The sequence below is a fragment of the Pyrgilauda ruficollis genome, unplaced genomic scaffold (genome assembly GCF_017590135.1).
Source record: "Pyrgilauda ruficollis isolate IOZ18807 unplaced genomic scaffold, ASM1759013v1 scaffold85, whole genome shotgun sequence".
Taxonomy (NCBI): Eukaryota; Metazoa; Chordata; class Aves; order Passeriformes; family Passeridae; genus Pyrgilauda; species Pyrgilauda ruficollis.
Window position 1 is genome coordinate 1,791,412 of NW_024530488.1, and position 12,137 is coordinate 1,803,548.

Consider the following 12,137-nt stretch of genomic DNA (forward strand, 5'->3'; position numbering starts at 1 on the left):
AGTGTTTATTCATTAGATTTTAATAAAGAAAGTCAAATCTCATATCCCTTAATCAATGTTGGTAACTGAATGCTATTAATTGATTACTCAATACCTGTTAGCATGAAAAGCCAGCAGAGACCTTCAGTGACAACAGCCTTCAGTTTATGCATTCATTCTGTAAATTATTAATAACTGCTATTGATTGTCTCCCGACTGATGAAATATTTGTCTTTTTTGAGTGGTAACTTCTTTATTTCTTTGACAGATAAGCCAGATTTATTTAGGAGATTTTTTGCTTATTTTTTCTCCAGGAGCCAATCTCTCTTTGCAAGTTGTTTGAAGGGGTTGTCCATGTTTACATACCATGGCTGTTTCTGTATTATGTTCTTCCTTGGTATCTTCAAATATTTTTGCATGTAGTCAAGGCCACTGATCCAGCCAGATGTTTTTGCAATATAATTTCCTCAGCAGGAAGTACAGAAAGACCTTTATCAGTTTCATTACTGGTTTTCTCACCAATACTTATGTGAAAACCCAAGATAAATAAGCCCATGAAACGGGGGGATAAAAAAAAGGCAGTATGTTTTAATGGAAACATCTGCAGCTGTTCTTCAGAAAATGTCAAATTCTGTAGAAACATAGGTCTCTACACTATTGTGACTTTTTTTTCCTGTCTTTTTAATTATTTTTTTTTTTTTAATGGGGAAAGAAAAAGCTGAACTGCAGCAAATTGCAGCAGTTTCACTACAGGGAAGGGGACAGGACTGAGTTCTCCTACTCCCAGTCCATGAGTTGGTGACCAGAATGTTCTGTAGCCTCTCCCCAGGACTGCTATATTTTCCTCCTTTTCATTTCATTCAGTCCTGCCATGTTAGCTTGGGCCATCTGTTTTTGCTGTCAGTTCTTTTTGCCATTTCTTCCACGGCTGCTTTCTGCTTGGAACAATCTGTTTGGATGACAACTCAAAAACTGCATGTACTAGGACACACAGAGGGAGCTGATTGCATTCTCATGGTAACAAGGCAGGGAGCCAGAAAGGATAGATAAATTATGATGTATGAGTGTGGCTTCCAGCCTGGCCTCTTGCTGAACTTTACTCAGCACATCCTGTTGGTTCAAAAAGATGATACAACCTGCTAGAATATAACTCCTGTCCTACTAGAAATTCACATGTGGCCAAAGTAAGCACCTCAGTTTATTTAAATCTCAGTTTGTGTGCTGAACTAAAAGGCAGAGATGATCTTAGGAAGTTGAGAAGGTCTGGATTCCCTCCAGGTACACCCTTTCTAGCTCTCTTCGTTCCCACAGCAGCTTGACACACTTGCAGCAGGGCTTGACTCTGATATTTTCCACTGCAATTGTGAGCATTTATGACATCACAACTAAAAAGAGATATTGCCTCCTCTATTTTTACTGTTCCTTCACTTGGGTGTCTCAGCTTCAAGAGTCACAAGATGGAAATAAAATGTATTCAAAAATGGATGAGAAAAAAGCAATTTTTTGGGGTAGACTTAACCATACTTTTAATTCTTGTTGCCACACACAGCTGCACATTCTATTTCTTAGTCAGACCATGTGTTCTTCTGGAGATGAAACCCCTGACCTGACTGTGTGGGAACTTTGCTACTGTACTTCAAAATATTCAGAACTGGAAAGCAGAGACATAGAACAAGTGTCAGGAAAACTTCACAAATTTAGGACAATCCTAATAATACTTCTTCCTTTTTTGTTGTTGTTGGGGTTATAAACAATTAAATGTTGGGGAGGACAGCTTTCTGTTTAGAAGCAGTAAAGTTTGTAAGTTCCCTGCCTGGCTGGGTGACCAAGTGCTGGCTGATGCATCAGAATTTCTGAGCCTGTGGTGCAAAACTTGCTCAGCACATGTAAAATTGGACAACAAACTCTAATTAGATGGCTTCAGTTCCACTTAGTGATTATTGGGTTTTGGGGGTTTTAATTCCACCACCTCACCACTCTGGCATAGTGTTTGAATGAAAAATTCAGGGTTTGGATGGACAGCTATGAGTGCAGTGCATACGCAAAAGTATTCTTGAATTGCTTTTCTTTTTATCTTTTAGGTCTCTCAGCAGCCAAGCTACTGACTGAGTCAGGCTTGAATGTGGTGTTGCTGGAAGCCAATGACAGAGTTGGGGGAAGAACTTTCACCGTAAGGGTAATTATCCCCAGAGCCATTTATATACTGCATATTCATACTTACAGTGTGTGCCATGTGAGGGAAAATTTCTAAAGAACCAGCAGGTGGGAAATTTCCTGATTGTGTATCAATAAGAGAAGGGAAAGACTGATATAATGGTAGGGACAGAATATTTCTGTGATCTTCAGGCTCCGGAGTCATCCATCTGGGAAGGAGAGCAAAATAAGCTAAGTTTGAAATTAATTTCTTGGGGAAAGACACTGCAGAAAGCTCTGTGGAAAAAACACCCATGAGGCCAGCAATGCTGTGAAGAGTCTTGAGCTGAGCTGTGGCATGGCCCATACAGAATGGTGTAGGGCCACTCTGTGAGTGTCACTCACTCTGTGAGTGCCAGGGCTGGTTGGGAACTGGAACAGCCATGTCTCCCTTCACTCCTTTCTTCTTTCTGTCTTGACATGGGACACCCCTTCTCACTCTGCCCATTAGAAAATCTTGCTTGTGCTGCTTTGTAGGATGGTGTGTTTTAAACTGGTCATTGGTGAGGTGCCTGACTGAGAAAGAGCTGCACAGATGTCTCTGAATCTTTCCTCTCTCTGCCTGCCAGGTTCTTTCCTCTTTTTAAGGCTGTCATGTAACAATGGGTCACCTATTCTGGTTATGAACTCCAAATTATAATCAACATGCTGGTTATGAACTCAGTATTCACCACACCAGAACTCTACCAAAGAATTTGTTTTCCTTGGGGAGAAGAATCTTAGCCAAAGTGCTCTGGGAGTATTTAATTTCATTTTGATTTTGTTCCTCTGGATTGCTCTTTTAAGTTGAGTGCTATTTACAAAGGGCTTGTCTCTTATGGTTTTGTGGTTTTCTTCTTCCCTGTTGTGTGTGATAAACCAGAATAAGCAAGTTAAATACGTGGACCTTGGAGGAGCTTACGTGGGGCCAACACAGAATCGTCTCCTGAGGCTCTCTAAAGAGCTGGGAATAGAGACATACAAAGTGAATGAAGTTGAGCACCTGATTCACCATGTCAAGGTAAGAGATGTTCTCAAGCTGCTGCTGTAAACATGAACATTGTATTGATGTTTTTCTCCTTGTTTTCCACTCTTGCTGCAGTGAAGAATACCTGTTTGAGCATGCAGCATCTGAGTTTGTTGGTTACAAAAATAAGTGTGTTGATAATGAAATCACCAACAGATTACTATACTAGTACAAATTATGAGACACGCATATTTATTTGTGTACCCTGTGGGTGCATCCTGTTAGCTCATGCCTTGGTTTTTGGTCTCGCCTCATAGTTGAAAGCTCTCAAAAAACTTCCTTGTTTATGAACAATGCAGCTGTGACTCTTCTGTGCAGGCCAGCTCTGATATGCACTGCCCAAGGAGTCTGAAAATCCCTTTCAGAAGTCCTGGATGTATCTCCAGGGGAGCTGAAGGTCTCTCAGGATGGGCTTCCTAAACCAGTGACATTTATTATGCTGATGAAAGAAATGTGAAAGGCTGTGTCTGGTTGTGCTGATGAGGAGACTTAACATGCAGAGTAGCAAAATAGTAACTGCAAAAGGCTCTGGGAATCAGACAGTCTTGTGGAGACAGATCTGAGCCTCCACATGGTCTGAAATAGAACAGCTATGGCAAAGCTGTTAAAAAGCCCACGTATTCTCAGCAGTCATTCTCCAAAAGAGCATCCTTTCTCCTTTTCTGATACAGACCAGTGTTGCAATTGCACAGAAAGGAAACTTTCCTTGTTAGACCCAAGGAAGTTAACTCTGGGTTTCATTATGTGCTTAGGAAAAGCCATTGGGCAATGACTAGCAAAATATTTGTAGTTGATGTTTGGTCAAAGGTTAAAGACATTGACAGTTTTTTAAAAGAGCAGTAGAGAAAAAATGTCCTGTCATGTTTTCCATTATTTTTTCCACTCAATTGTTGTAAAAAAAAGTGTTCTCAAAGTGATTTGCTATGGTGGCTGTTTGTAATTACCATTTCTGTAGTAGAACTAATGGATACTTCCACACTGCTCTGTTTTGTGTGCCTCTGGCATCATCTTCAAAGCCAAATGTTCTGTTTGTTCACTGTATTTAGCCTTCAAATCTCCCTGACAGTGATAGGAGGTGATGCCACGAGGGAAACACTTGACATGGCCAGTCAGGATGCCCAGCTTTTCAGGGCAACCTGCTGTCCTGAAAAGCATGATGGCATTCCAAAATACTGCCAGAAATCACTGTTTATTGGGGTTGTTCCCAGTCAAATGTTGCAAGTCTCCAAGGAGAGAGATTCCAGCTGCTGGCTGGGTACTCCCAAGCCATGCTAAGACCCTAAAGGTTATATGGAAACAGTTTGTAGGCTTAATTGCCTGTAGGAGTTCCTGAAGAGAAGAAGGAGAGAACTGTGTGCCAGAACTCCTGGTAGCCAAGGAAGAGGTAAAGAGAAGAGATAATTCCACAGTCAGCTTCACATCCTTTACATTTTGTAATTTCATTCATTTAAAATCCTTTATTTCCATTTTTCTCCTGTGTTTATACAGTTGTGGGGAATCATTTACATAGCTGAAGAATTACTCACAGTTAAATAATTGGCATGTGAGCACTATATAATAAATATATACACACACACTGTCTTGTGGCCAAATCTTCAGCATTTCATGTATTTTCAACGCATTCCTTGCAGGTTTCTGAGCCATGTGGCTTGTCCATGGTTTCCCTGAAAACGAGCAGTTCTTGTGTGCTTCTTGAAATCTAGGCAGTGCTCCCAGGTTGTAGATTCAAAGTACACAAAGGGCTGTGTCTCCTGTGTGAATTTGAACTCACATGCTAACCCAAGCTTTGTGGCTGTGGTCAAGTGTAATTAAATTCTGGACCACAAAATGATCCGAAACCTAAAGGTTTTAATTCTCCTTTTGCTACACAAAAATCAGGCATCACAGTGTAAAATCAGCCTCTGTTTTTACTTATACCCAAAGGCAAAATAAAGCCTTTCATAGTTAATTAAATTCATTTTAGAGGCTTTTTAATACAAGTAATATATGCAGCTTCTTTGTACTACAAAATGAAAAGAATGCATTTTGTTGATCTCTGGGTGGGTCTCTGCTAATTAGGCTTTACCAACTTGATTGGGTTGCATGGTTCTTTTCTCCTTTAATCTTTTTTAATGCCAGGTTCTATTGTGAGATTATTTTTGGTCTTGCTTATATTACGTGTGATATCTTCACAGAAGCTCAAAATTACGTTTCTTGCCCTACATTTTTTTTTCTTTTCCCTCCACTTGTTAAGCAGCCTTTTTCCTGGTCTTTGAAAAGAGATTAGTATGTTCTTTTCATTTTTGTAAATACTGGTTCATCAGCCTTAGTGAGAAAATTAGTATAGCTCTGTAAGTAGTATTTGGTAGGCAAATTGCTGCCTGAACACCACTGATTTTTCAATAGCCTAACTGAAATTAGGTTCATAAATCCAAATTTAAGAAGCAAAAGCAGCACTGTCTGAGAAGTCATCATCTCCTAACAGTTCTCCCAGTGGAATGGTAGGTAGATGCAAAATCTGTAAAAATGCTTCTCAAAATGAGTTAACTTCTTAGCTGCCCAGGAGAGGATTCAGGGTTCTACCTTAGATATGCAAATTTGCTACTTTTGACTAGTGGTGTTTATTTTCCTCACCAAAATGACAGTTTTTGTCTTTTAAAAAAGCAAAGCTAGGAGCATGTAGTCCCAGTAATTTTTACCATGTAACAGTCTCTGGAAAGAATGAAATATGAAAACGTGCTAATTATTGTAGGAGTTTAATTAACAAATCTTCCTTTTTAATTCAAGCTGTACTTCACTTCTGTGGAGTCTCATTAGCCATGTCAACTTTCTGCATTTTAAACCACAGATTTACCATATTTTCAGTTGTAACACAGGTTCATTCTGCAAAGTAACTGTGGAACTGTTTTGCTCTGCTATCCCAAGTCTCTGTGAGGAAACATTTATTTGTATGAATGGCTTGCCCAGTGAATGTTTTTACATGATTCTTTCATGTGCTGTGAGGATGATCCACTCTTTGTCCAGCTGTGGTGCCAAGTGAACATCCTCTGATCCTATTTTCTACCAGATCTTTTTATGGGATAATGCCATTGATCTTCCTGCAAATTTCTTATAAAAAATGGTAGAAATACTTGTTCCTTCTAATCTCTGTGTTGTCTCAGGGCAGGCTGTGGATAGTGCTAACAGCTGTCCGAGGTCGCTGGCTATTTTCACAGCCTGTTGCACTGAAACATTCCTCATGTGATTATAATTGAGCTGTTTCTTTAGCACTAAAAAGTCCCCATTGCCCCAGCACTCATCCTGGGGGTCTTTCAGGTTAAGATGCTGGGGGAAACATGAAGCATCCCTTCCCCAGTCACTGGAAAAATTCTTGACAGCAATGTGCCACCACATCATTACCTCAGTTAAGTTCCCTGTAAGAGGATGGAATTTCCTCATGCTCATCCCTCTGCCAGCAGCACTGGCTGGAGGTGTCTGAATGCATGTCATGCCCACTTGAAGTTTGGCACCACTTTCATACAAAGATAAATAATTGACAGCTCTGGGGAGAGTGATAATGTGAACCCTGCCTGCAGCACCTCATGCAGGTGAATATTTAATCCTGTGCACACAGTACTTTTAACCAGGACCCAAATCTGCACTGATTTTGCCAGGTTACCTACTGATCTACAGTAGACTTGCAGAACAAAATTTTACAGCCCTCTTGGGTGTCATTCATTTTCATCACTATTGTGCTTATTAAAATGCAGTTTGCAGTGGTCTTGTTCATGAATTAGAAATATGATGGTGGCGTTGGATTGGGATTTAATTAGCAGCTGGATAAGTGACTGCTGTGTGTAAAGCTGCAGAATTTAGTGGTGTTTCTTCTGTGCACTGAAGCTAAGCAATGTGATTTATTTAAGCTTTTCACCTGCTTTGTCTGCAAGTCTAAGGGCAGTATCTTTTGGCATAGTCTGTAGTATAGAACATAACTGCTTAAATGCATTTTTGAATGACTTGATAAAAGTGATTTTGTTGTTCTTTGTATATTTCAATTAGAGTGCAGTCAGAGAATGGAAAGACTGTGAGACTCAGTAGCTATCAGTTTAAGTGAGGTGAAATAGCCTTGTGTCTTTTGTTTTCTCTCCTTTTTGCTGACAATTTGTGAACAAGAATTTGGGGAACTGGGAAGAGGACATATGAATGGTGGGCATCTGCTGTCTTGAAAGAGAAGCCAAGTAAACTGAAAGACACTTAAATTGCTGCAGGGTCTTTATAGCGTCACGTGTCATTAGTGGAACACAGATCTCTGTTATTTTCACACTTTACTGGAGATGAGGATGCAGACATTCCTGCCACAAGATGCTGTGTCATTGTCACACCCACTTGTAGCTTCAGAAGTGAGTCTGAGGTTGGCCAGGTTCAAGTTGGTGAAAGCATCTTCCAGACCCCCAGAAGGGATATCCTTCAGTCAGAGGATGAAGAGCAGCTTTTGGCAGGAATATAAGAAAAGCTGGACTTGTTTGGTCTCACTGGACCTGCCCTGTAAATAGAGGGGCATCTTCTCTTTTCTCCATGCCAGCCAGTTAGCAGTATTTGCGAGAAGAAATCTCCTAATTAGGACTTTTTGAATTAAAATACAGATATTTGTATTAAAGCAGCTTAAAAGAAGCAATTATGGGCAGCAAATCTGCAAAGTGATCTCTGTTAGGGGGGCTGTAAAGGCAGGGTCTTGCAAAGGGTGTTTATTGATCAGGAAGACTGAATGGAAGGCTGGAAGCTGTGACCTAATGGTAGCATGAGGATGAAAGCAGTAAGAAAAAGGAACTGTGAATAAAGTATGCATTTCTTAATTAAATTTAAGGGGAAAAAATCTTTCTGAGTCTTAGCTTTCCCAGACTCCATGGTCTGTTTGTGTGGAGACAAGGAAAAGGACTTCTGCTCCCACCTAGATTTTTTAATTGTGGCTGATGGGAGAAAAGCTTCATTGCATCTGATTGTAGAACTGATTTTTGTTTCCCTTGTGAAGCTGATTAATGTCTACAGGAAAACAGAATTAGAGAAATGTATATTTAATACTGGAACAACTCGCTGGCATACTGGGTTTCACGTGTCTGTAAAATTTTATGTAAGTTTTCATATTTTTAGTGACTCCAAAATAATGTCCTATGTAAACCCAGTGTTCTAGTTGTGTCTCTTCTCAGTTATACTGTGGGCAGATGCTCTTTTGAAGGCTTTCTTTTAAATGAGGCTGGCATACTGGGTTTCACGTCTGTAAAATTTTATGTGAATTTTCATATTTTTAGTGACTCCAAAATCATGTCCTATGTAAACCCAGTGTTCTAGTTGTGTCTCTTCTCAGTTATACTGTGGGCAGATGCTCTTTTGAAGGCTTTCTTTTAAATGAAGCTCCACCTTTCTTTTGTTTTCATTTATTTATGCCCCATTATCTGCTTTTTAGAAGGGAAGAAAAATTTTTCTTAAGACTAATTCTAGAAATACTGAATAGTTTTCAACTGATTTTATCCATTTTGTTGACTAGTTTAATTCAGGAGTTGAAAGCCACATACAAGCCCAGTATCAAAGAGTATTTAGAAACAAAGTCCCTATAAATCTGTTCTTCATAAGATACCTTAAGGTTTTATTTCTGAAGATGTTTTTCAGCATCTGAAAACAAAAGAAAAAATCTCATTCTAGTAGGAAGGACAGTTGGTTAATTATTTTCAGAGCTCATTGGAACAAATAGTTATATATATATATAGTTATATATAGATTTTAAATTCAGAGCAGATCCTCAAGATCTTCAATTTCACTTTTTATATCACTTCAGTGCTGTTTCTCTAATTCTGGGGTTTTTTTTCAGGTATGACAAGTATTTAATAAATTGCAAGACCAGTGCAGCAGAGTGAAGATGGACTTTATTTCCATAATACCAGAAACAAGTTGTTCCCAATTAGCTCCTTTCCTTTTCAGAATGCATATTTCAAGCCACTGTGTCTGGCTCTGCAACACTTAAAATGGAATTCGTTTTCTTAATGAAATGTTGGCATCCACAGCTGATGAACTCAAATTAAAATCTCATTCTAGTAGGAAGGAGAGTTGGTTAATTATTTTCAGAGCTGATTGGAACAAATAGTTATGTATTTATATAGTTATATATAGACTTTAAATTCAGAGCAGATCCTCAAGATCCTCAATTTCACTTTTTATATCACTTCAGTGCTGTTTCTCTAATTCTGGGGTTTTTTTTCAGGTATGACAAGTATTTAATAAATTGCATGACCAGTGCAGCAGAGTGAAGATGGACTTTATTTCCATAATACCAGAAACAAGTTGTTCCCAATTAGCTCCTTTCCTTTTCAGAATGCATATTTCAAGCCACTGTGTCTGGCTCTGCAACACTTAAAATGGAATTCGTTTTCTTAATGAAATGTTGGCATCCACAGCTGATGAACTCAAATATTGAAAGATATTTGGATGAAATTTTGGCATGTTTTAATATTCTAGCTTTGCACCATCAGTTATAAGGTTTTTTTTCCTGCTGCAATTGTATTTTCTAACCTATAGATCGTCTTACCTTTAGAATATCTGTCAGTATAGTAAGCAGCCGAGCATTTGAGATCCTGAACAGTTCTGTAATGAAGGGAGCTTTATTGAAGCTCATCTTTGTTACAGTTTCTAAGTAGCTTGTAAAATCCCTCTCATTTTGGTCCAGCTGCTTGCCACTTTTTAATTGAGAATTATGATTACACGAGGGGCTTAGTTTCAAAAATGTCTTTTTAGAAGTTATGAATTAAAAACAAAAAAAAAAAAAACCAACCAACCAAAAAAACCCCAAAAAACAACAAACACACACACCCCAAAAGGCCCCCCCCCCAAAAAAAAAAAAAAACAAGACCAAAATTATACTTATATATATGAGAAACAGCATCTGAGACAGGTTCAGAGTTACAGCCTGAAGTGATGCTTTTCTGTTTCTGACTTTCCTTGTCACTGCTTGGGTCTTATGGTTCCTGAGCTTTGTATGAACGACATTTCTGGGGTTTTAATCTGAGAAAAGTGGGTGTGTGTGCTGTACCAGTGCTGTGAATCAGCAGAGGGCACTACGTGCCAATAAACCTGTCTGGCTGTGAATTAACATGCAGAGTGACAGACTTGGTGAAGTGAGCCTCAGTTAGTCCAAGGTTTAGATGGTTTAGCTGAGGGAATATCTGTGCTCAGCGAGAGCTGACTTTATTTATAAGATGTTTATACTGTGCTATGAAAAATGCATGGATCGTTGTCACCAGGGGCTTCCGTTCACAGTGCTGCATCTCACTCTGGCACTATCTGGGTACATAATGTTTAGGGGAGCCTGAAGTTGTCCTGGGCCTGCAAAAGCAGGTTTTCTCCTGAGAATCCCACTCTGCATTAAGATATTTCCTGGCAGTCCTTTCTCATTTGCTCACTGTCACCTTCACAGGAGAAGTCGTATGAGATCTGGTCCCTCTGCCCCCCTGAGTGGTGGGGCTGATATTCAAGGGGCTGCTGATATTCAGTTGCCATGTTATGGGGTTTTTGCCCCTGTAATAACCCATTTCTTAAGTCAGCTATTTGAACTGAAACAGACCTGGTGTATAAAGAAATCTTATTTCTGCACGACTTACACGGGTCCATCATAACTCAGGCAAATGTCGGTTGACGTGAAGCAGATGGCTGACAAAAATCTCTTGGGAATTGTAAAGTTTGTGACAAACACTGGGTTTCTCATTTCCCTGCTGGTTTATTCCTGGGACAGCTGGGTTGTAAGAGTTTCCTCCCTGTAGTTTCATCTTCTTCAGTGAGCTTTAGCCCCCACTGCAGCAGCAGCCTTTGTGAGCAGCAAGCGATCCATGCAATGGCACGTAGATCTGCAAGTGCTGATGCTGCTGTTGTGGGTTTTTTGGGGGCATTGTAAGTGGCATCATGAAACCATTTCTGAAATTCTTATATACAAATAAAAAAAGGGTAAGAAATACTTCTGAACATCATAGAACTGGTGTTGAAATACCATGTCAAATGCTTAGAAGGGATGGTTATTGTTGATGGTTTTATACAGCTCTGATTTAGGTTTAGAAATATTTGAAAAGGAAATGTTTTGTGCATCTTGGGGCACACGAGTGCCTTGTTATTCTTTAGAGATTACACACCACCAGGAGGCACAGGGAATGCTATTCCCAGCAAATAAGCAAATTTTGCCTAAATATCAAAAAGGTTTTTTTGTATTTGCAAAAATGCAAATTCAGCACGAGTGAAGCTGAAATGTTTTGGTTTGTTGGTAACTACTCAGAGCCATCTGTAGTCTTTCTTTGCTGCTGCTAATTTTGCTTCTGTGTAGAGCCTAGTCTGGCAGTCTCTTCTCAAACAAAATTCTGATTGACAGCTCCTGGAGTTTTGTTTGTGCAAGAAATAAGGATCAGGCCTTAGGAGATGCCTTAGGAGCTCATGAAAGTAACTTTCACAGTAAACTCGCTAACTTTGATGGCTGTTTTTATTTTTTTTCAGGTAGGAGTTTGTTCGTGTTCTTTATGAGACTTACCACCCCAGATTCCTACACAAGAGGCATACCCAGGGTTTTGCTTTTGGCAGTTCAAATGCAGTGAAATAGAAGAACAGTAAAACAGAAATATGGTTTGTGTGTCTCTCAGCCGTGCGCTCATGAGGAAGCACTGCAGGGAATTCATAAGACTTGAGTTCACTCAGAGGGGATAACTGGGTTAGGGTTGCCTCTGGCAGACCAGGAAGCTCAGAACAAAATCAATAATTAGAATAACCCATTCTGATGCTGTCCTGGTTTTCTTGAGCACAGCAGTATGCTTGTTTCATAACCTAAATTTGGGAAATAACAGGTACTTGAAACCAAACTGATAAGCTCTGCCTTTGGAATACTTACAGGATGCTGACACTAGTGGAGGCTCCAGAATGCAGAAGAAGCCACAGTAAAACTGATTTTTTTTTTTTGAAGCCATAGGGCCAGTTATGG

At 39.6% G+C, this 12,137-nt stretch overlaps 1 protein-coding gene across 1 annotated transcript in view; it reads left to right on the forward strand.

Annotated features, from left to right (window-relative positions):
* Positions 1-12,137, forward strand: part of MAOB (monoamine oxidase B) — a 51,248-nt gene that overhangs the window by 15,889 nt on the left and 23,222 nt on the right. Inside the window, exons 2-3 of the mRNA XM_041487936.1 lie at positions 2,061-2,155; positions 3,035-3,172. Coding sequence (XP_041343870.1) covers positions 2,061-2,155; positions 3,035-3,172 — 233 coding nt within the window. The remainder of the gene's footprint in view (positions 1-2,060; positions 2,156-3,034; positions 3,173-12,137) is intronic.